The sequence below is a fragment of the Narcine bancroftii genome, chromosome 6, assembly GCF_036971445.1.
Source record: "Narcine bancroftii isolate sNarBan1 chromosome 6, sNarBan1.hap1, whole genome shotgun sequence".
Classification (NCBI taxonomy): Eukaryota; Metazoa; Chordata; class Chondrichthyes; order Torpediniformes; family Narcinidae; genus Narcine; species Narcine bancroftii.
In genome coordinates, this window is record NC_091474.1 from 7,940,569 (window position 1) to 7,966,165 (window position 25,597).

The window sequence follows — 25,597 nt, forward strand, 5'->3', positions numbered from 1 at the left end:
CTTAAGACATGAAGCTATCGATCATGTATCTTAATGGTAATATTGTTAGTTTGCGTATATTTAAGATGAAATCATAAAGATAAATTGCATTGTAAATGTAACAGAATCAGTAGATACAATTAGAAATCAGATTCTGACTCATTTTTGACAGCTATTTTAGAAGTGCAGGATGAGAATAAATATTTGCACCATATCCTTTTCAAATGCAGTATTCCCAATAAAGTTATACTTGACATAATAGTTATTACATTTAAATTATGGAATAATCATATGCTTGCAAACTAGATATGTACCTCTTCACAAACATGTGAGCAGCTGCAACAATCAAGAATTTCTTTGCTTCAGTACATAGTTTGTGTGGTAATAAACTCTCGTGTTTCTCATCAGCATCCATTAACCATCAACTATACAGCACAGATTCCTTGGGGGAAAGGGAGGCATTGACTAATGAAAGTGTGCCAAGAAAAAATGAAAATGAATTCTATTTGATTAAATAAATTGACCAGAATTAATGGAAAGGGATAAGTGTAGAATTCCCTGAGGTTGATTAAACATAACCACAATGAAATGAAAATAAACTTAGAACTTAAGCAAGTTTCAGGATGGGAAGTGACGAGCCTTTTTAAATTCACCTCTGATAGCTTGGCCAAGCAGATTTATAGGAAGCAGTTTCAAAACAACCCAACAAGGTGTCACAAAGTATATTATGCTCTGCCATGATACACAGTGAATTGCATTTAGCCCGAAGCTGCTAAAGATCATTGTGGGTTATAGACAGTTTTTGATTTGCGCTACCTGGCTGGATGTTTGTTCACTGTCTCCAGCAAATGCCTAATGCTCATAAGCACTTTACAGAACATGTAAGTATTCAAGTCGATGTTTGGACAGGTAAGAGAAATATCTAAATTTTTAACATTTGCCAGTGGTCCAAAGGTCTTTCTAGGTGGTTCATAAAACAAAAAAATGGATTATCTCTGGTCAAGCATTGCATGAATTATCCATTTTCATTTCCAAGATATTTTCACGCTGCCTCTAGAACCAGAGTTGATGCCGACTTTGAACAAATGCAATGAATTTACACCTTGTGTGAAGAGAATACTGATATTTCCCATTTTAAACTTGTCATTATTAGTGACTGTTACCACAGTTGTATCTTTGTTTAAAATCAAATAGATGGTGATTCAGAAAATTACCTTCAATGCAATCATAGAACATACAACATTGAACAATATAACACAAGAACAGGCCCTTTGTTACACAACATGTGTACTGGCATTAAGCCATTAAACTAAGTTTCTTCTGCCTGCTCAGGGTACATATCCTGCCATTGCCTGCATATTCATGTGTCTATTTAATAGCCTCTTAAATGCCACCTCACTGACGAAAGACAAAGGAGGAAAAACCCAACACCCAACCCCAACCCACCAATTTTCCCCTGCAACCACTGCAACCGTGTCTGCCTGTCCCGCATCGGACTTGTCAGCCACAAACGAGCCTGCAGCTGACGTGGACATTCCCCTCCATAAATCTTCGTCCGCGAAGCCAAGCCAAAGAAAAAGAAATGCTACTATTGCATCTGCCTCCACCATAACCCCAGGCAGTCTGTGTAGAAAAACCTGTCCCATGTGTATCCTTTAAAATTTCCTCTCTCACCTTAAATGCAGGTCCTCTCATTGTCGACACTTTTACCCTGGGAAAAAGATTCTGATTGTTTATCCTATCTATGCCTCTCATAATTTTATAAAGTTCTATTAGGTCTCCCCTCAGCCTCCAACGTTCCAGAGAAAACAGCCCAAGTTTGTCCACCCTCTCTTAGCACATACCCTCAAATTCAGACAACATCCTGGTAAATCCCTTCTATATCCTCCAGGGAAGCAGAATTGCCCACAATATTTTAATGTGGCCTAAGTAAAGTTTCATACAGCTGAAACATTGTTATTATACTCCATGCCCCGACCAATAAGAGTAAGTATACAAAATATATTGCCAAATTGAGCCATGCTCAAATTGGAGGGACAACAGTTTTTATTCCATCTTGGCAGACTCCAACCAAATGACTTCTCCAATTTCCATTAAATCCCTCCCCCTGTTCTTTCTCTTTCCTCCAGCTCTCCATCTCTTCCCTTCTTAGCTTGCTGCCTTCTCCCCATGACTTCTCAGTTTCTACACTCCCATTTATATTCATCTCTTACCTGTTAGCCTGTGTTCCTCCCCTTTTCTGTTCCTCTCTCCTGTCCTCTCATCCTCCCTGTTTATCCAGATTCCCAATGGAGGGCCAGGCAAAAACATTGATGCCTTTTACTACCTATGGATGCTGTGTTCTTCAACACTTTTGTGCTTGGCACTCGACCCCAGCATCTGCAGATTTTCTTGTCTAAAAACAAGTATACCCTACACTTTACCACCCGGTGGGGGGGGGGGGGGTGGGTAAAACATAGAATTCTGTGGATGCTGTGGCTGAAGTAAAACACACACAATGCTGTAGAAACTCAGCAGGTCAAACAGTGTCCTTTATGTAACAAAGGCAGAGATATATAACTGATGTTTCAGGTTTCAGGCTTCCATCAAAGTGCCAGTGCCATTAAAATGCCAGTGAGCATCAGAATAAAAGAGGGAAGGTGGGAGTGGCAGTACAATGGATGATAGGTGGAGAAGGGAGGGAGGGGACAGCAGCACTGAAAGGGGGAGGGGGGGTTTGGAAAGGCAGGGCTGGGTAGATGAAAGAACTGGAAAGGTAGGAAATGGGGGAGGGGGAAGAAAAAGCAAGCAGATTTAATGGAAAGTAATGGTCAATATTCATGGCATCTGGCTGCAGGGTGCCGAGCCGGAAAATAAGATGTTGTTCCTCCAATCTGTGGGTGGTCAGGGTGGGAAAGTACATAAGGCCAGGGACAGACATGTGAGCGTGGGAGTGTGACCCAGAATTGAAGTGGTTGGCCACTGGGAGGCCACTGTGGTTGCGAATAGGGTGGAGCGATCTCCCTGTCTGCGACCAGTCTCTCCAATGTAGAGAACACCACAAAGGGTGCACTGGATGCAGTAAATAAGTCCTCTGGATGTACAAGGGAAGTATTGCTTAACATGGAAGGTTTGTTTGGTGCCCCGGACCGTGTTGAGGGAGGAGGTGTTGGTGCAAATGTTGCACCTCCTGCATGCACAGGGGTAGGTGCCAGAGATGCAGTGGGGGGTGGAGGAGGGATGGGTGCACGAGGGAATAGTGGAGGGAGAGGTCCCTGCGGAAGGCCAAGAGAGGAAGAACGGGAAAGATGTGTCTAGAGGTGGGATCCTGTGGTAAGTCCTGGAAATTCAGGTTGATAATGTGTTGGATGCAGAGGCTGGTGGGGTGGTAGGTGAGGATTGTGAAGGATGAATACGAGTAAAGATTTCGATGTGTGGTTGATCCAGCTGTGACTATCAATAGAAATTAAAATCGGCATCGGATAAAAGGGAAAGACTTTTAATGTTGCCAAAATAGGTGGTAAATCCAAAGAAGACAAAGATTTCAGACTGCCGTAAAAGATAAAAATTGGGTGGTAACAAAGGAGATTCTATGCTTGTTGTGTCTGGGGGCAGAGGGGGCCAGAGCAGATGAGCAGAAATGGAGGAGATGTGGGTGAGGGCTGAATTGATGGTGGTGGAGGGGAATCCGCGTTTGTGGAGGAAGGAAGACATTTCAGAAGCTCTGGACTGGAAGACCTCATCTTGGGAACAGATGTGGTGGGCACAGAGAAACTCAGAGAAGGGGATGGAATCCTTGCAGGGGGAAGGGTGTAAGGAAATGTAGTCCAGGTAGTTATGGGAGTTGGAGAGTTTATATTATATGTCAGTTGAATGCTGGTCTCTCAAGATGGAGACAGAGAGATCCTGGAAGGGGACAGTGTTATCAGAGATGGACCAGGCAAGTAAAACGTGAAGTGGATGAAGCTGACATGCTCATCACAGGTGTATATAGATGTAGTCATCTATATACCGAAGAAGAGTTGGGGGGCGGTCTTGCCTGTGTAGGCTTGCGGCGTGGACTGCTCCACAAAGCCTACAAACAAGCAGGCATAGCTGGGACTCATGCAGGTACCCATGGCTATTCCTTTAATTTGGAGGAAGTGGGATAAGTTGAAGGAGAACTAATGAGGATAAGTTCTGCTGGGCAGAGGAGGGTGGTGGTACAGGGTGACTGGTTGGGTCTTTGGTCTAGGAAGAAGCGAAGTACTTTCAGACCTTCGGTGAGGGGGATAGAGATATAAAGGGATTAGACATCCATTGTGAAGATGAGGTGGTCTGATTCGGGGAATCTGAAATAATTGAGGCAATCACCCTATCAATTTTACCACCCTATCAATTTTACCACCCTATCAACTGCATAGCCCTTTTCAGGGAGCTATGAACTTGAACCCCTGATCCCTCTGAACATCAATGCTGTTAAGGGTCCTGCGTTAACTCTATGCATTCCACTTACGCGACCTCCCAACGAACAACATTTTACATTTGCTCAAATCACAAACAAGGTCCAAGGACTGGCTGCTGTGGAATACCACTAGTCACAACAACACAATAACAGTCCTTCCACCACAACCTCTATCTTCTTTGAGCAAGCCTATTCTGAATCCAAACTATCAATTAATTGTGGATCCCATGCAAATTCAGAACCTGCCTCCCATGAGGGATCTTGTCCAAGACGCTATCAAAGTCCACATGGACACTATCCACAACCCCATCCTCGTCAGCCACCTTTATCACTTCCTCAAAAATCTCAATTAAGTTTTGGAACACATGACCTGCTTTCACAAAACCGATCTGACTGTCCCTAATCAGACCCTTCTGATTGTGGTCTGGAGGTGAGGAAATCTAGGATCCAATTACACAGTGGGGTTGGAGGCCCAGGTCTTGGAGTTTGCTGATCAGTTTTGAAGGGATGATGGTGTTGAATGCTTGAACAAGTCAATAAAGAGCATCTTGATGTATGCATCATTGCTGTAGAGCCAGTGTGATTGCATCTGCCGTAGACCTGTTGCTATGGTAGGCGAATTGGAAAGGATCCAGGTCGCCGCGAAGACAGGAGCTTGCGTGCTTCAACACCGGCCTCTCAAAACACTCATCACTCTGGATATGAGGGCCACTGGTCAGTAGTCATTCAGGCATGTTACTGCACTCTTGTTGGGCACTGTCACTTTTGAGGCCTGTTTGAAACAGGTGGGAACCACACCCTGTTCGAGTGAGATGTTGAAGATATATGTAAAATGCATTGGCCACACATTAGAGTTAGGATTAGGGTCAGGTAAGCACAGGTTTTCAGTACTCAGCTATGTTCTCCGTCCAGACCAGATGCTTTCCTAGATTCACTGCAATGTCACAAAATATTATAAAGATCACACAATTTTCAAAGTGACAATGGACTTTGAAGATTGGATAATAGGTAGTGATGAAATAATCAATAATAAAGAAAAATAATTTAATCAACAGTAATTGGTTCTTTGTTTTAAAAATGACAAAGAGTTAGCATTTCTTAGCAATTGCCACTTTGCTTGATTATGACTTTATATAATTAAGTGCTTATAAATTGGTGACGAATTAATGTACTTTTTCCTTGTGCCACATTGAATTTTTGCCAAATCACTCAGATGCTTCCTTCATCTCAACGATAAACAGTGTAAGTTCTCATAGTGAAAAGTGGACTTCATGATTTTTAGTTTTAATATTTTTAGTTAAATAATTTGAAAAGCTTAAAATGCATTTAGGAACATGAAACTATTCTGTTCATGAAAACATTAAAAATATTCCAGTTGACAATTAGTTACAGTGAAGTTTTGAAGATTAACATGGTATATTGAGCAAAAATATTATTTTCCATTAAAGTTATTAGGATAAATCAATGAATCATTTTTGAGTTTTTCAAAAGATGATTGGATATCTGTTTGGTTAAATGTAAATTAAAAGCACAGATACAGTTTTAAACACTTTTCACTCTAAAAATATAATGTAGGCTTTGATTTTTACAGTTATTAGGAAACCTAATTTTATGGATTTTTTTGCATTTGGTTTCATTCCTTTGTAAGAGAATTGCATGTGCCCATTAACAAAATATAAATTTGCATCTTTAAATTTTAGAAATAATTGCCCTCTTATACGTGACCAGCAACACTAAGGTTAAGTTGGTTTGTGACTTTTCCAATTAGTGAAGAGTGATATGTATTGTTCACCTCAATGTGCAGTATTTTTGTCTTCTTAGAATGTTACATGTAGCTCAAGAAACAATATGAAAAGTTGAATATTTGTAGGAGGAATTATTCCGCTGTGTTTTCGTGCCATAGATAGCAATAACAAGGAGTTTTTTTAAAATTGGTTTCATTTTTTTTGTTGCATGGTTGCATAGAAATTTGGCCATTCCTGCATTCAGTATTAGCCTGGCAGGAATGCACTAATTAATACAAGGCAGTGTATCGCTGCCTGGCATTACTGACGTAAGCCATAAAAAGCAATGGAGGGACTGGGCCTGAGGAAGGCCGGCTTTGTATCTTTTTTGAGAACCCCGCCTATTGATTTGTTTTGAGGGAGCAATCAAAAAAAAATCTGACAAAGGAATTTTAAAATTAAGTTGTTGCTTCACCAAAAGTGGATATTGGTCAACAAGCACAGGTGAGGAATAAATGTGTTCTGTTGTAAGTTCAGGGATGGAGATCAATTTAATCTTTGTAAGTAGATTTATCACAATAATTCATTGTTACTAATTTTTAAGATTACAATTTTATGTACTGTTTCTGTGGCACTTTAATTCATTGGTTTGAATATTATTCATTGGGTTGGACTGCTGCTCAGAGGCGGCCACACTCCTAGAATCAGGTTGAAGATTGAATGCCTATCAGAGGAGCAACGTTATGGAGTGAAGAAGGAAAAGCCAAGTAAAGGGAAATCAAGAGGATGAAAAATGGTTAAATGGTTTCCCTTCAGAAATGAAACTGGACTGCCCATAAATGTTTATTAGTTGTGATTTTTTTTATATGTAATTGCCACAGTAGGACATTATTAGTGTTAAAGCAAAAGCATTTATGTGCTTGAAATGAACATTTATTTCAGGAGGCAATCTCAACAATGTGGTCAAGCATAATGTGAGTACAGTCAGGATATATTGATTTTATAATTCTCTGTAGGCCCTTTTTCATCTGATTGAGAACAGAGTATTCAAAGTAATGGAGCTGTGCTGTTGTGAGGGGAATTTGTGGAGCCCCAAACCTAACGCAGCCTTAAAAGTTTAATACTTACTTACTTACTTTGCTCATTTTTCATGCTGATATATGCACAAGGGAACACTTTTTTCATACATTTCTAATAACAAAGCTAATGGAAAGCAGGGACAGATGGCATGGTTTATGGGACCTTCCACTTCAATCTTACTTCAAATTGTTTCTTGTGAAAAACATAAATCAAATCCTGAGGAAGTCATGACCAATTGATTCAGGAGGCATATCCCTGCTTGATTTTTTTTTAAACCGAAAATGGAATTATCAGTGTTTACAATGAACTGGTTTATCATGAACTGACTCATAAGTCATTGACTAAATATTCAATATAAATTTCTTTTTTGAGTTTTTCGGTAACACAAGTAATGCACACTCTTGGTGCCATTTTTCTGTGGAAATAATTGAAAACTGCAGAGCTGGCATGGGAATTCCATTTTCCACTAAGTCCAATAATTTTACTTGCAAGATGATACCAATAATTTTGCTTGGAATGATGGTGGAGGTCAACAGCCACCTGGAGACAGGAACGTAAAGCTCCACAACAGCCAGGAACGGAATACTTTCAGGTAGTTGGAATGTTTTACAACATTGTGTGTTTATTGTTCAATACCTGAGATAATTGTGTTTTTATTGTTCGATACCTGTCCAATAATTAATTATGGAGTCAACTCAAGATTTTCTTTTCTAGAGAGAGTGCAGAGAAGGTTCACGAGAATGTTGACAGGATTTCAGGGTCTGAGTTACAGGGAAAGGTTGTGCAGACTGGGGCTTTTTTCTCTAGAGCGTAGAAGATTGAGAGGGGACTTGATCGAGGTGTTTAAGATTTTAAAAGGGACAGACAGAGTAAATGTGGATAGGCTTTTTCAATTAAGAAAGGGGGAGATTCAAACTAGAGGACATGGTTTAAGATTGAAGGGGGAAAATTATAAGGGGAACATGAGGGGAAATTTCTTTACGCAGAGGGTGGTGGGGATGTGGAATGAGCTTCCGGCAGACGTGGTCGAGGCGGGATCATTGGTTACATTTAAGGATCGTTACATGGAGAGGAGAGGACTAGAGGGGTATGGACCGGGTGCTGGTCAGTGGGACTAGGAGGGTGGGGAATTGCTACGGCATGGACTAGTAGGGCCGAACTGGCCTGTTCTGTGCTGTAAGTGGTTATATGGTTATACCCTAAATAATGGATAATTTTGGTAAAATTCTGCTGATGTGATTTTCAGGAAGCATAATAATTTTCTTCTTTCCTGAAGGTTGTTTGCGTTCGATATATTTCTTCCCCTCCAGTATACCAGCTTTCTTTCCAAATGTAAGCAGTAATTATGATTGCCAGCAGGCTATTTGATAATGAAGTTCAAAACTGACACTCACACACATTAACTTAGAAATCATTACACGTATTTTTCTTCTTGGAATCTATAGTATACGAGCACCAGGTTAATGTTGTGCCTCAATTGGCCTCATTGATGGGTTGCTACAAATGTAATGTTTGCTGCCTAATTTCAACAGCGAGGTTTGAACTGTTCTCTCGATTAGTTGTTGATTGTAATACAGTTGTTCTTCCTGTGTAAATCAAAGTGGATGAGGGTCAAGCTCCTCCCATTAATTCACTTTCCCTTCAATTTTCAGCCGCCTCCCATTTCAGCTTTTGCCGAACTACTCTTGATCAAAATGTATCATCCGACGATTTAAACTGTGGCTTGCAAGATGATACCGATAGCCCTGCTTGGAATGATGGTGGAGGTCAACAGCCATCTGGAGGCAGGAACATAAAACTCTTACAACAGCCAGGAACGGAACATTTTCAGGTAGTTGGAATGATTTATGGCATTGTGTGTTTATTGTTCGACACCTGAGATTGTCCAATAAAATCTGAGACTGATCCCAGAGAGTCAACTATGATCAAAATTTCCTTTCCTAAATTTTATTTGATAGTCTAAATAATGAATAATTTTGATTAAAATACTCCTGTCACCTTTCTGTACTATTTTAAATGATTTCCTTCTCATATCCTTCAGTCTTTCTCTGTCTTACATGTTATCAAAATCTGTCCCTCATTTCTTTTTTTCTAATCCATTCTTTAATTTATAGATTTATTCTTTGTGCTCATTTTAACCCTCGATATTTTTAAAAGTATTTTGTTTTCTAGTCCTTCTATGCTGTGGTGGCCTGTGATATTTTCATCTGAATTCCCAAACCCTTTTTCAGAATTTACACCTTTCACCTCATGTCCCAAACCATTTACCGAAATGTCAGTCACTTTGTCGAAGTTTCTTTCGCTCGATTGGAGACAAATGGGCTTTTGAGATCTAAGAACTGGTCTCTATGCACTCAAATTGTGAGCTCTTTTCACTGTTTGCCAGAGACATAACATTGTATTGTAATGAATTTACTTAATTGCAGGATTTCTCTGAGAACACTGAACTTTTCAAACCTCATGTCAAAAGCCTGTACTCATTCTTCGATCTTAAAACACAGTATTCATGTTGCTGCAATAGTGAAAATGCCATGGCCTTTAGCGTGAAGGAAATTACAATAACGTTTTGTTTCAGAGTAACTGGAAAGAAGTCATTTTAGAGAGGAACATGTAATAGATATGGATCTAACAATTGGTAAATTTTGAATTTGTTAATGCTTTAGTTTTATTTTGTTTGAATTTTAGAACTATTTATAAGATTTCAAGTTGTTTATTGGACTTTATACATTTATTAGATATTTTTGTATTTTGCTGGATGAAAAATTCCAAAGTAATCATGTCATAGATTGATTTGTTCACTGGCTAAGCCAAAGGAGGAGCTTAACTCAGCATCCTCTGCAGAGGATAGTATGTTTTGCAGTGCTCTGGTACCACACAGTCAGTTCATAAATATTAATTACATTAATTCATCATTATTAACAAAGGATTGCAAACCTGGCTTCCTGGACGTAAAGAGAAAACACAGATACTGCTAAGGTGATGGGCTAAGACATCATCACAGTTTCAGTGACAACCAGCCCCGGCGCATCTCAAGGATGCATGCTTAGCCCCCTGCTCTACTTACTCTACACCATTGACTGTGTGGCATAATTCAAATGGCATCTACAAATTTGCTGATGACCCATCAGCAGAATCACAGACGGCAATGAGGAAGCGAACAGGAGGGAGATGGATCAGCTGGTTGAGTGGTGGCGCAACAACAACCTTGCACTCAATATCAGCAAAAATAAGGAACTGATTGTGAAGTTCAGGAAGGGGAAGCCAGGAGAACACAAACCAGTCCTCGTCTAGGGGTCAGCAGTGGAAAGGGGAAAGAACCTCAAATTCCTGGGTGTCAACATCTCTGAAGATGTATCCTGGGGCCTTCACATTGATTCAATCATGAGGAAGGCTAGCTAGAGGTTACAATTCGTTATGAGTTTGAGGAGACTCTGGCAAATTTCAACAGGTGTACCGTGGAGAATACTCTGGCTGGCTGCATCACTGACTGGTATGGAGGTGCCAATGTACAGAACAGGAAAAGGCTACAGAGAATTGTGTACTCAGCCAGCAACATCATGGACATCAGTGTTCACTCTTTTAAGGACATCTACAAATAGTGGTATCTCAAGAAAGCAGCCTCTATCCTCAAGGGCCCTCAGCACCTAGGCCATGCCCTCTTCACTTTAAAAAAAAAATCTAATTTATATCAATTGCACGATACTGCTGCAAAACAACACGTTTTGTTCAAGAAAATAAATTCTGATTCTGATTTTGACATTAAGTCTGCCCTTTTCTTCTTTTAATGTTATATCCCTCCTTAGTTTTTAACTACGTCTATGCAAGTTTCATCTCACCAAATCGTATCCACATTATTGGTCTTCATTGTTCTCAACTTCAATCTCAACTCCAGCCACATACCAGCTGAGACATCAAACACAATCCATCACATAACAAATAAGATTCAATGGATTTGGCCATAAAGAAACTCCTGATATTTACCAATACTCTCAGTCATGCATAGCCTACTAACCCAGCTCTCCACAAGAAATCTAAGTACATGCTTCATAAGGTCATGAGAAAAGACAAGAGGCAGTACTAACCCAACTTTACTCCCATGGAAAAATCACAGACACCCAGTGAATATGGCAGGACATGCACACAATCATTGAATACAAAGCAAAGTCAAGCAGCACAGGTTAGAACCATTGAACGATAGAACATTACAATACAAAATCAGGTCCTTTGACCCTTCTAGTCTGTGCTGAACTATTTTTCTGCCTAGTCCCACTCACCTGCACACAATCCATAGTCCTCCAAATGCTTCCCATCCATGTACCTGTCCAAATTCTTTTTAAATATTAAAATTGAGCCCACATTCACTGCTTCAGCTGGCAATTTAGTCCATTCTTCCACCACTCTCTGTGTGAAGAAGTTCTCCTCATATTCCCTCTAAACTTTTATCCTTTCACCCTTAACCCGTCTTCTTGTTTGTATCTCACCTACTGTTGATGGGAAAAGCCTACCTACATTTACTCTGTCGAGACCCCTTGTAATTTTAAATACCTCTATCAAACCTCTTTCATATACACTCCAGGGAATAGTCCTAACCTGTTTAACTTTTTCCTGAAATCCGAGCAACATCTTAGTAAATCTTCTCTGCTCCCTTTCTATCTTATTGGTATCTTTCCTGTAGTTAGGTAACCAGAGCTGCACACAATACTCCAAATGTGGCCTCACCAATGTCTTAAACAACTTTACCATAACATCCCAACTCCTATAGACAATATTTTGATTTATGAAGGCCAATATGCCAAAAGTCTCTTTACAACCTTATCTCCCTATGACACCACTTTCAGGGAATTATGCATCTGTATTTGCAGATCCCTCTGTTTTACTGCAGTCATCAGTGCCTCACCATTTACTGTGTATGTCATTCCAAAATGCAACACCTCACATTTGTTTGCATTAAATTCCATCTGCCATTTTTCAGCCCATTTTTCCATCTGGTCCAGATCCCTCCGCAAGCTTTGAAAGCCTTCCTCACTGTTCACAACACATATAATCTTTGTGTTATCTGCAAACTTGCTGATCCAATTTACCACATTATCATCCAGATCATTAATATAGATGACAAACACAACGGTCCCAGCACCGATCCTTGAAGCACACCACTAGTCATAGGCCTCCAGTCTGAGAAGAAATCATCCACCACCACTCTTTGGCTTCTCCCACATTAACAATGTCATATCCAGTTCACTATTTCACCATGAATACTGAACACCTGAACCATCCTGACTTACCTCCCATGTGGCACCTTATTAAATGCCTTCTAAAGTCCATGCAGACAACATCCACAGCCTTTCCTTCTTCAACATACCTGCTAACCTCCTAAAAACTTTTAGATTGGCTAAACACGACTTACCATACACAAAGCCACGTTAACTATTCTTAATCAGTCCTTGGTTATCCATATACTCGTATGTACATCTGATCCCTTAGAACACCTTACCTACTACTGATGTTAGGCTCACTGACCTATAATTGCCAGGGTTACTTATGGAACAGTGGAACAAGTTGAGCTAAGCACCAGGTTATGGGGAGAATTGACTTTAAAGGAAAAATACATCAGGCATGATTCCAATGGTGGAGTGAACACAATGGGTTCAATGGGCTAATTCTGCTCCTAGGCCTTATGATCTCGAAGCACAACATGCAATTGTGAAACACTTCTCAATTAGGTAAATGTGAGGTGACATCCACATCAACTACTGTGTGCTGTTGCACCCATGGCAGCCTTTCAGCGGATGAATCTTTCCCAGGAGAGAGCAAGGCTGTAGCCAGGTTCTAACATTGGAGGAGTGAGCACATACAAAAAGGCGCCACGACACATGCCAGATGGTGTGTCAGTGGTTGAATGGTAGGCTGCACTGACTTTTCGGCAGTGTCAGGGCGGGGTGGGGTGGGGAGGAGGGTGGCGGTGGCGTCAGACCTGGGGGGGCATGGGAGTGGCATCAGAGCGGGGGGTGGTGGCAGGATCGTTGGACTGGGCGGGTAGGGGAAAGTGGCACCACATTTGAGTAGTACTATTTGATATTTCTTTTCATTTTAACTGTCTATATTGAAAATGTGCTGTTGTTCTTCTACTTTATGTGAATGTTAAATGCACTTCTCACTGTACCGGCTATAATGCGACAAATATGTGGACAACCAGAACTTATAAATATTTAGGTCAGCAACAAGCAAGTGTTGTGCATCATGTTAGAGAGAAGTTCTGGCCCATTATTGGAAAAGCAGCTCCTCCAGCAATGTGGTATTCCTTGAACAATGCAACGAGGTTGATTTACGCTTTCAATTGCAGACTCGTGTGCAGGAATGCTACCGTGAAATATAATGACAATCTCAATGCTAAACTTAACTTTAGCTGCTCAAAGCTGTTCAGCAGTATTCTTATTTGTGAATCCACAGTAAGAATTTGGTTTAGCCACCACAGCCACATTTTGACAAGAAAATTACGAATGCTAAGATGCTGCTATTTTGCATGGTAACATCACCAAAATCTGGCCAGTCAGTAAGATTTTTATGCAAATATGTAACACAATGGGTTCAAGGTTCAAATAAAAGGTGTCCAGAGTAAATGAAGATGGTTTAATCTAAATATTTAATCTAATGAAACCAGTATATGTACTGCTGTGCCCCGATTTATGTAACCATATGTGAAAACTAAGCATTACTACAAAAGACGTTCTAGCTTCCTGAATTCCTTGCTGTCCCAGGGGTCAGCAGAAGTAAATTATCAGTGTAAATCATAAAATTAATTCAGGTAAATTTTAAATATTCTTTTAATGCAGAAGTATTAAAGCAATGAACCATATAATACTTTTGGCAAGTGGTTATTTTTTTTCGACTTAATGTAATTAAGGTGTATGAAGGATTATGAGCCTATATTCAATTCAGTGCTTAATCTTATAAATGATTGGTCAATCTTTTGTGTGTGAGATAGATGATTACATGCTTTAGGATTCCAAATTCTATCCTGGGATAATTTTGTTCACTGGTGGCAATTTTAATTCATCAAACCACTGGAGACTGATGGGATTGGAGTACCATCCATTATGACCTGCCATTGAACTTTAGCTGTTTATCATGGTTTTCATGTTCTATGTGGCTTTAACATGTTATGAGAACATGAAGTTTATCCTTCTCACAGGAATGATTTGCAATCAACTCCTTTTAAGCTTGTCCTAGCTTTGAAAAGATTTTGACCTTGTGCCAGAATTGTTATGCTTCAATTGGGAATAATAAATGCATGGTAGCGGCATCTAGACATTCAAATATAATCATCATGACATCTAAATGTGTGAAAATATCATTCATGAAGAGATAATAGCGATTCATTATCAAATCTTGAGTTACTGAGTTGACAGAATATATTTGTTTGCATGAAAAATATACGGGCACTTAAACAATTTCTTTACTCTGAAATCACTGATGACGTCTGCAGAATGGTGAATACCAGTAACTGTCATAAGATTGGTCATATGGTGTGGGTCAGATTTCTCTATAGTGTGAAATAAAGTTGAAATTCCATTGGAATCAAGATAAAGTGGTAGAAAGTCGGAGACTTCTATTCTAAACCCTACAGTTGCACAAAACCCAGTCAAGGAAGGCTGCAACTGTGATTGGATGGAATTCAGAGGCAAGGTTTTGTAAATTATAACCATAGAACCATTTACGGAGCAGAAACAGGCCCATGTTGGCCTTTCGAGTCCGCACCGGTTCCCTGATTTTGTGCGCCCTCTTCAGGCATTGGTCCCGGTAGATCTTCATTCAATAACGATGGGCGACCCTCAGACTCTTTTTCCTGAGGGTGAGGTAGAATTACCACTTCTTGGTTGCGCAAAAAATCATGGCTCATTCCTAAGTTTCTGCTCATTGCAATATCCAATTGGAGCTCAAACTTTTTTTTAAGATATTCAAATTCTATAGAGAACAAGGATGCTGAAAAAAAATTATTTAAACAGACTGCTTTCTTTTAAAATTACATTTTATTGAGTTTTATCATACAACCATACATTTATAAGTCCATATAAATATAATATATGTTTGGATCGGTATCATATAGAAATAATAAGACATGGACTCGTATTCCAATCTATGCATATAGAGAATAGTAAAAAAAAAGGTTGCCTGTAAAGATCTAGCCCCATTCACCAACCAAGGTTGAAGATGGTATTCAAGCAGACTTGAAATCGAGCAACAGCCTCTGGCAATACGACCAAACATGCCCATTTCCAGATTGCTAACAGGAAGCTTTAAAAATGATCCCTTGCATACAGGACACTACATTTTAGCGCAGTAGAAATAGATTTCTAACATGTATTGAAATAATAAGATATGTTGCTTACAAAGCAACTACAATAGATCATAATTTAATAACTGCCCATTTATCCCTCTACCTTCCATTAAAGAATCTGCCCAATTTATAGAACGTGTAGTTAGTGCCATTCAAAAATCTTCGTGTCCCTTGGCGATTGGATGTTGACTAATTATTTTCACAAAGGGTCCACAATTAAAGAAAATGATTGGATTATCTGATTTAGGGGGATGAGTTGATTAGGATAGTTCTTCCAGACGGGGGGTGGTGGGGGGGAGTGGGTCTTAAGAGAGTGTGACCAAGACGGGATGTCTTTTAGTATTTTGCCAGCTTTTACAAGGCAGTGGGATTTGTAGATGGAGTCGATGTGTGATAGCCATGTTCGCTATCCTCAACAGGTTCTGTCTAGGATGGAGAAGTTCACGGACCACAGTGAGGGGCCCTCAGTGGTGTGCATGCCAAAGTTGTTAAGGGAGTACAGATGCTGTTCCTTAGCCTTTACATTGAAGTGGATATAATATTCTGCCTGAATTATTGTGCTTGGGTCTCCAGAACCGCATTATGACTCAGACACAAGAGTGCTACTAATTGAACCAAAGCTGAAATGAAAGGATAACACTTTTGAATCATGTTTCTCCTCCATATCAGTCATGGCTCAGTAAAAACTCTGTTTGTCCAACTCTGTTAGAAGGGTCTGGAATAAGGCATCAACCTATTATATTCAAACTCAAACCCAAAATGCCTTTCTATTGAATAAAGCAATCAAACTAAGGCACTAATTTAGATACAGCTCATTGTGTGGCAATAGGATCCTTTGCAAATCTTAAGTGATGGATGAGGTCTGTATCAGAGCAAAATCCAATGCACCACATAACATTGTACTAGTGTATCAATGTCAACCACATTCCTTTTTAATTACACAAAAATGCTGGAGAAACTCAGGAAATCACGTAGCGTCCTTTATGTATCAAAGATAAAGATGCATAACCAATGTTGTGGGCCTGAACTCTTCATCAAGATATGAGCAAATAACAGGCAGACAAGCACCTGCCTTCTTTTTGCTCATATCTAAAACATAGGTTATATACAGTAGAAGTCCAAAAATCTGGATGTCAGAAATCCAGACCACCTGAGAATCCAGACTTTTCAAAAACTCTCAAATTTTTAAAATTTAGTGGACTATTGAGTGCGTGCATTCGTGCCACGGATGCAAAATGGCAACAAGTAACCACTTTATTTTTCTTTACAACTGCACATTTTGATATGATGCTGTATTTGCTAATGAATAAACTATCAAAATCTGCTTGTTCATCTCTTCTTTATTCCTCCTTAAATTTGAATTTTAAAAGTGTTGCCCGAGAATCCGGATTTTCAGACTTCGACTGTATCTTTATCTTTGCTACAGAAAGAATGCTGTTTGACTTGCCGAGGTTCCCCAACATTTTTGTGTTAACTGCAACTATACTGACTGTAGACCTTCTTGTTTAATTTTCTATTTACTGTAATTACTTGTTTTTTTTTTAAAAAAGAGAATAAAACTTTTGAAGCAGATGAATCTGTGTTGTGTGTAATGTCAAGTTTAAACTTAATTGATCATAAATACTGTAGTTGATTTTTCCAGCAGTAGGTGACTTGTATTGAAATTGTCCTCTTTGTTTTTATCTGTACAATATACTTATTCAACTACTTTGTAACAGCCAGGGCTCATCTCGGAACTACACAGTTGCACAGCTTGAATTTATACAGTGAAGTAAACAAGTTATTTGCAAAGCCAGGAAACGCATCTAATTGAAGTGGAACACAAGAAATTACTAGAGCTGCTTAAATGATATTATTCATGATGCACAATGTCCCACTTGTGCCAGTCAAATTACATGGACAAGATGTAATGGGTTTTTATCGCGATCAATTCGCTTGGAATGATTCTATAGAGCAGGAAGCAAGGCACATTCCCACTGCATTGAATCCCATCAATGGAATAATTTCTGAGGAAGACAAATCAACATCTTAAATGCACCATATACAAACTTTCATAATAAAGCTCGCTCATTGTGCTGCAATGCAAAGCGAACTATCAAACTATTGTAATATATATTGGAATCTGAAACATTTACAGTCACAGCTCTTAGTTCAAATCCCATTAAGTTTTTCCGAACAATGTTAGTGGGTCTTTATGTATAAAATGTAGCTGAAGGGCCCTGGAATTTATATTATATACTTTATTGTTTGTAGACTTTTATTCACAAATATTGTTGTACAAGACCCTATTTTATTTCTATCAATATATGGTGTTTTTATGAGAAGCACAGTGAAGTTACTTCAAATGTAATAACCCAGGCTTTGCTGAAACAGACAATGGAATCCAAATATTGCATAGCATTATTAATAAACAAGTAAATGTGGTAAGGATGACACGAATCAGTTTGCACTGATCCGTCATAAGTTGCTTCATGATTTCCTTAAAGTTGCTACATTAATATTCATTAACCTCTGATTCAATTTCAAGTTTATCAGCTGATAGTAACAGTACAACCGAAAGAAGCAGCATTCTTCGGACCACTGAGCAAAACCAGTGCACACATAAAGGCATAACACCCATACAGACAAACGATACATATACACAAAACCTATATACATGCTTTATATACATATATTAAAATAAGTAATATTATTAAATAGTAGAGTCATGGGGAGTTGTTTTAGCAGTTTAGCAATCATTCAGAAGTCTTGACAAACGAACACAAATAGAAGTACCAATTACTTTATTGCTGCTTTGCAAAGTATGAGAACTCCATTACAGCAAAAAGCATTGCAACATGCAGCTCATCTGCTTTGTGGCTCACACTTTGCATATTTATACAGAAAAACTTCCAGTTTTCCAGAATTTTTGAACAGACTTTTCTATACAGATACATATTTCCTCACGATTTTCGGATTTGTTACCGTTGGTCATGTCCCAATGGTAAATAGTCTTTTACTGTCTTTGCCAAATGTGGATATTTTGTTGTTCTTCACAATCTGATTTAACCTTGTTGTCTCATCAACCCATGGAATGGAATGTTCTATTCTTTTCTAGGTTTTATTCTACTTTCTCTGTGGGATTAATTATTAATTAATAAACATATTAAACACACACACACACACACACACACATACACACACATTGCAATAGACGATTGAAAAGTAAGTCATGTGATTATACAAAAAGTACCTTTCTAGCAATATGATGTGTTAACAAACCTCCCTGGTCCAGCAAAGAAACAATTATAGGCCTCATCACTTCAGCTTGTGAACAATTTTAGAACGTTTTAAAAAAATACCCAACATAACTTATTTTCATACACACACACACACACACAAAATTTTTTGCCTATCTATATATCTCTTTCTGCATAATAAATTTGATTCACATTGTAATTCACCCTTTTCTGAGTTCCATCTTATTTTCTCAATCCTTTCATCTCATTAAGAGGTATATTGGTTGCCTTCTTTCTATAAAAGTTCCAGGCATCCTATTGTTCTCACATTCTCTTCTCAGTGTGTATTGCAGTACATTGTAAATAACAATAATTAAGATATAAACATACACAATCAAGTGTTATCAATGAGGCATTCTGTTATGCCCAGCACCAGCAGAATTGGGGTCTTTGATTCAGCTTATTATTACTGGCGAAGAGCCTTGTTGGTTGTACAATCAGCCTGTAGAAACAAGTGTTCAATTAAATAATTTATTTTCTTTCTCTTGCCTGGGTTAACTACCCAGATCTCTAATGCCTGCCTCAACCGAACAACTTGTGTGTTTATGCTCTTCATGGACACTAATGCAGATGATTGATAGGTTTTCCATGAGAGTAGTGCAGTTTTTTTTTTGAATATTTAATTACAATATTTACTTGAGACTGATGAAAGTTACACATGCCTCAATGCAAATTAATAATTAAATTCTGACCTTATCAATCAATATAATTTTTGCATAATCAGAATCTATTATAAATATTGTTTTGTATCCTGACAATAGTAGAAAAATTTTTAAAATGAAAATATCTAACACGTGTAATTATTTTAAATCAAACCTTATTTATAAATTTATAAATTCTGTGAACTCCTGTCACTCTCATAGTTTAAAAAGTTTTTTTAAAAATTTCCTTCAAAACTCTCCCTTCTTAGAATTAGCAAACCATTCAAAGAGTCCTAGAGATTTACACTACAGAAGTTTGGTATTTAATATTTTTCTTCACAATTTATTTGACATTCTGGCATTTTCTCTTGTACCCTTTTATAATTCTCTATTACATGCCTTTAACTCATTATGTTTATAAAGAGGTTATGGACCCTGCTTCAACTTGTCTTTCTGAGACTGACAATTCTGTAAAGTATCCCTCAAGAAATGTATTGTATAATGTCTCCATTATATTTTTTATGGTTATAATATGTTAATCTAATTACCACCTTGTGAGTCAAGGGAAACAAGTCATTTATATAATTAACAGGACTTCACACCACTAACTTCTCTGTTCTCGCTACAAATATTTTATGTTTTGTCTCTATTCATTATCATTCCTTTTCATTCATGTACCATTCTGAATGAAAGCAGAAGGACATGACTTGTTCTGAAATTATTATCAATTTCTGGTGTCATCTTGTTCAGAAAGATTTGACCACTTGTTTTGAAATCTTTTTTGTCCAAGATGTTTTCCTTCGTATTTTTCTGCTTGCCCTGTGTTTGCTTTCCTATAGCTAACTTTCGGGGATAAGGGTGGGGAGAAATTGTTGCAGACTTTTCCCAGAAGATGGCTGACGATTACCAGGGACTTGTGTGTCAGAGACTATTTGTCCTTCTCCCAAAGACAATTATACACAGACATCGAATAGATGTGTGCATTAGAATGAATCTTAAGGTGTAGTTGTCTTTATTTCAGTTCAAATTTTTGGACAGAAAAGTACAGTAACTTCACACTCAGTGGTCATTTGTTTGAATATATAAATAGACACACCAGAGAAGTTCCACATATGGAAGGAGAATTTTTAGAGTCTGACTCAATGAATCATTTTAAGTGATTTCTCATGAAATATTTTATTTTTACTTAAAATGTTTTTATGAAGAACTTGAAAGACTATCTGCATTGTACAATCAGTATGGTGACAATACTGATTTTTAAAACATTCTATACTTACTGTTCTGTAGAATTTTGAATGAGATCTTTATTACTTGTGAGATGATCCACTTTGAGCACAGGCTTTGCTTGAGTTGTGTATTTGCTGTATATTTCAACTGCTGATTCCAAGTGAATTAGTACCACTGACAGGCCTGGAAATGAGCCTCATACAGAATGCCTATCCTCAACAGTCAGAATATAAAGACTATTGGTGTTGTGGAACAATGCATTTAGTTACAAGTCATTATTCTTTCATTTATTATTTGAACGGCAAATTTAAATCGAGAATAGTTATAATAAAATTTCATCACCATGAACACAACTTGAAAATGTTCTTATCAAAACTTCTCTTCCATTTACATTACAATTTCTATTTTTAGAACATTTTCTTCTAGTTTTGCCATTGCACTGCCAATGGAAATGAACCCTTTTGCAAAATAAAATATTTTAATCTTCATTTCCAGGTCGATTATTCCATAGGGAGACAGATACCCTTTGCTTGTCAATCACTTCAGGGTTAAAAAAAATATTTAGAACAGCTGTTGATCATTTCAACAGGTCAGAAATCAAGGGGAGATGAATAAATTTATTCTCCACTCTCATATATTCTTCAATATTCTAACATTGTGAGAAGACAAGATTATTTTCCCTTCTTTCTTTCTCCCCATTCCTGCTCAACTGATATATTAGAAAGATTCATATGCCAATCTACCTTTCTCACACCCTCCCTTCAAAAGAAATTCCACCAATTTCTGAATGCTGAAGCTTCGTCTCGTCTCAGTCCTCATACATGTCAACAACACCACATGTCATCGTTAGCTTTTTCTATACCTTGCGTGAACACTTTCGCACTAAATTTTGCCATGTCAAAGTCTTGATTAATAAAGTTTTTATTGACAAAGTGACAGAGAAAAAGAGAAAAAAGGGTTTAAGCTACATAAATATTTTACATTATATAAAAAAATTGAATGACGTCTGTGGAATTGTTTACTCTGGTATTTATATATATTTTTTTAAATAGCCATTCATCCCTTGGTGAGTTGTGACTGAATGGACTCAGCTGGTCAGGCAGCATCTATGGAGAGAAATGGACAGTCCTGATCCAAAATCCAGTTGCTGCCTGACCTACTGTGCCCTTCCAGCTCCGCTTGGTTTGCTTAAGATTCCAGTATATGCAATTGTTGTGTGATTGGTTTGGTTTGCATCATTCGTTGCAGAGGTTTAAGCTCTGAGATTGGTGAAGTGATAGCAAGTCCCAGCAAGGTCTGTCCAAATGGGAGATCAGAGACCCAAGACCAAGAGAGATGGAAGTCAAAGACCCAGAAGTGGAGATGACTGGGACAATCTAGACCATTGTGATGGATGCTTATTATCAACAGAATTTGTAGCTTTTCCTGTATTGCACTTTAGTAATCAGTTATTTGTTTAAAAGTTAAAAAAAATTCTAGCAGTCGCTATGATTCTAGAAGTGTTTGGTACTCTCAATAATTGTTTGAATTTATGAAAGTCTGCAGGAAATGGCAGTCAAGGGCAAAAATATATTTTACAGCTCAAACCACCTCATCAAGTTTGCTGACGACGTGACTGTGGTGGGCCTGGTCAGTAAGGATGAGGAGTCAGCGTACAGAGAGGAGGTGCAGTCGCTAACCGACTGGTGCAGAGCCAACAACCTGTATGTGAATGTTAATAGAACAAACGGGATGGTGTCAACTTCAGAAGGGCCATGCTCCTCTGACCATTGAGGTCATCAGAAGTAACAAGTTCCTTGGAGTGCACTAGATGAAGAATCTCACCTGGCCCCTTAATGCCAGCTCGATAGACAAGAAAGCCCAGCAGCACTCCTACTTCCTGCAAAGGCTGAGGAAAGTCCATTTCCCACCCTCCATCCTCACTACATTCTACAGAGGATGTATTGAGAGCATCCTGTGCAACTGCATCACCGCCTGGTTCAGACCGCAAGACCCTGCAGGGAATAGTGAAGTCGGTGGAAAAGATAATTGGGGGCTCTCTTCCTATCATGAAGGACATCTACAACACTCAATGCAGACGAAAGGTAATTGTGAAGGCTAAATGCCCTCCTTCCATTCTATACCTGTTCTATGACTCTTCATCCATTGAAACATAGAGCAGGGCATTTAACCCAACAAGCTCATGCTAACCAGTGGGGTAGACATCCATATTAATCTTATCATTCAGCACCTGGCTGCAGCCTTCTACGCAGAGGTAATTCAAATGCTGATCTAGATGCTCTTAAATACTATCAGAGAATCACACACCCCTCCTGTAAACTGTTCTCCCTTCTGCCATCTGGTAGGAGGTACCATTGCACTCAGGCCTTTGCATCCAGATTGGGCAACAGTTTTTTTTTTACTCCCCCCTCCCCCAAGCCATCAGGCTCCTGAATTCCCAGAACATGTGTGGATAAGGTACCATGGACTTTTACTGTATATGTCTTAATATTTTAATATTTCATTGTGTTTAACTTATAATCTAACTCATATTTATGTAAATATGCTCTGTGGACCTGGAGAACCACGATCTTGTCTTTGCTGTGCGAGCATGATAGGATCAATAAATAAAGGTGACGACATGTTAAGGTAAACGAGTGAAAAACATGGAATGAAGCGAAGGAGGTAAAAAGGGGAAATAGAAAAGTTGATAGTCATTAAAGCTCAACGTGTTAGGAACCAGCTTCAGTAAAGAAAAATGTTTGAGATGCTGTACAATTGCTGCAGGTACAGCTGTAACCAGAGCAGGGCTGGGGATATGATTGAGATATACTTGGATAGTTTGCAGGAATATTTTTTGTTTATCAGGAGATGTATAAAATTAGATTTCGTGTAGGAATAAGAGATCTGAGAGTCTTTTGTTTTAACCCAGAGAGTGGGGAAATGCACTGCCAGGAAGAATGGTAGAAGCAGATTCTCTGATAGCATTTAAGAGCATCTAGATCAGCATTTGAATTACCTCTGCGTAGAAGGCTGCAGCCAGGTGCTGAATGATGAGATTAATATGGATGTCTACCCACTGATTAGCATGGGCTTGTTGGGTTAAATGCCCTGCTCTATGTTCTAACAGATGAAGAGTCATAGAACAGGTATAGAATGGAAGGAGGCCATTTAGCCTGTTGAATTCATGCCAGATTCATGTAAGTATGGCCAGCCCCATAACCTGGCCATTCCCAGAGCTTTGCAAATTCTTCCCTCTCAGATACTAACCAAGCTCTTCCATGAGTGCCACTCTTGAATGTATTTTCCACTACATTCCAGACCCTACGTATTGTAGTGTAAAATAATCTTGAAATCACTTGGGCATTTTACTAATAGCCTTCATTCCATTACACTCTCACAAATGAGAAGACATTCTCTGCATTTATTGACGGTTTTAAATACCTCGAAATCTTTTTGCAACCTCCTTTTTTCCAAGGGATGAAGTACAGCTTTACCATCTATCCCTAAAACAATGACCTCTCCTCCTTGCAGTCATTCTGGTTTCCAAGATCTGCATCATCTCCAAAGATAATTATGTTTTCCTGATATGAGGTGGTCCTATCCGGCACAACTAAAACAGTATTCTTGAATGATCATCCGACTTCCTTGATTTTGAACTCTGCGCCTCTATTTATAAAGCCTGGGGTGCCTTCCGCCTTTTTAACCACATTCCTGGACCAACGTACTTCTTTCAGTGATCTATGCACATATCGCTCTGCATCTTTTTCTTTTAGGATGGTCTCTTCTCGTTAATATTGCCCATCTCTTGCTACTCATTAAAAAACTACATTTGATTCCAATTTACCTGTCATCCTACTGAAATTGGTCTTTCTCCAAATGCTTTATTCTTCTCTGGGAGTAGATTGTACCATTTTCCGTTGCAGTTCGATCTTTGCTGATTTTCTTGATGTTCTTCCTTGGATGAACATCCTTTATTGTTCATATCATGTTCTTCCCATGTAACATGGGACATTTTTCTCTTGTATGCAGGATTTTATATGTGCCCATATTCTGTTTATGTGTCTGATCAGGTCTGAAGTAGAATTCAATCAACTTGGAGTCGAGGCAGTGTTGCTAAATTGAAGACAGTTAAGCATTCAAATTGATGCTGGATTCGATAAAAATTAGTATGCTGCCATCTTGTAATAAATCACAAGCCTTCAATCGTTGCCATAATTACTAAATGTTTAGACTTGGGCTTTCAGGGCAAAGTGGTGAAAATGATGTGACCTTGAGGCATCCCACTGATAATTTTCCTACCGCATAGTCTAAGATCAAAGTACTGTATATGGGCACAAAATGAGTTGAAAAACCTAGTGCGATTTCCATTTAATCCCACACCTCATTTCAGCTCATTCACATCTGAAGTGTGGAGAAAGTTAGCTCTGCTGTCATTTATTGTGCCTTCTCGGGGGAGATTCTCTCATCCATTTCTAATTCTACTCTAATGTACAAACAGAAAATCCATAGTAAATAGCTCTCTGATGTACCCTTCACTCTAACCAGAATTTTACATGGCTCTCAGGTGGAATTGGCTGGCTGTTCAAAGCAAAGGAGCGATTCATTCTATTTTAAAATTTATTTTGGTTTTCTATTCACTCCTTGCTACATTGTTACCTCATTTGATAAACCAGTGGTGCTCAACCTCTTCCTTTCCACTCACATACCTCTAAGAATTCCCTGTGCCAAAGCTGCTCTGTGATTAGTAAGGGATCGTTTAAGGTAGTATGTGGGTGGAAAGAAAAAGTTTGAAAACCTCTGTTTTAGTCCCTCATTGACTCGTTATGTGCACAGTTTCAGAACTCCAAAAGAAATGGGCCAATGACAATTTTTCTCAAGCCAAATATTTCAGTCACACCTGGGTCTAGAGCAGTGATTCTCAACCTCCC

The 25,597-nt window shown here is 38.7% G+C and overlaps 1 protein-coding gene across 1 annotated transcript in view; it reads left to right on the top strand.

Moving 5' to 3' along the window:
* The window catches only part of LOC138737274 (sterile alpha motif domain-containing protein 10-like), a 48,706-nt gene that overhangs the window by 2,576 nt on the left and 20,533 nt on the right, over nucleotides 1-25,597 (top strand). Inside the window, exon 2 of the mRNA XM_069888027.1 lies at nucleotides 8,808-9,037. Coding sequence (XP_069744128.1) covers nucleotides 8,808-9,037 — 230 coding nt within the window. The remainder of the gene's footprint in view (nucleotides 1-8,807; nucleotides 9,038-25,597) is intronic.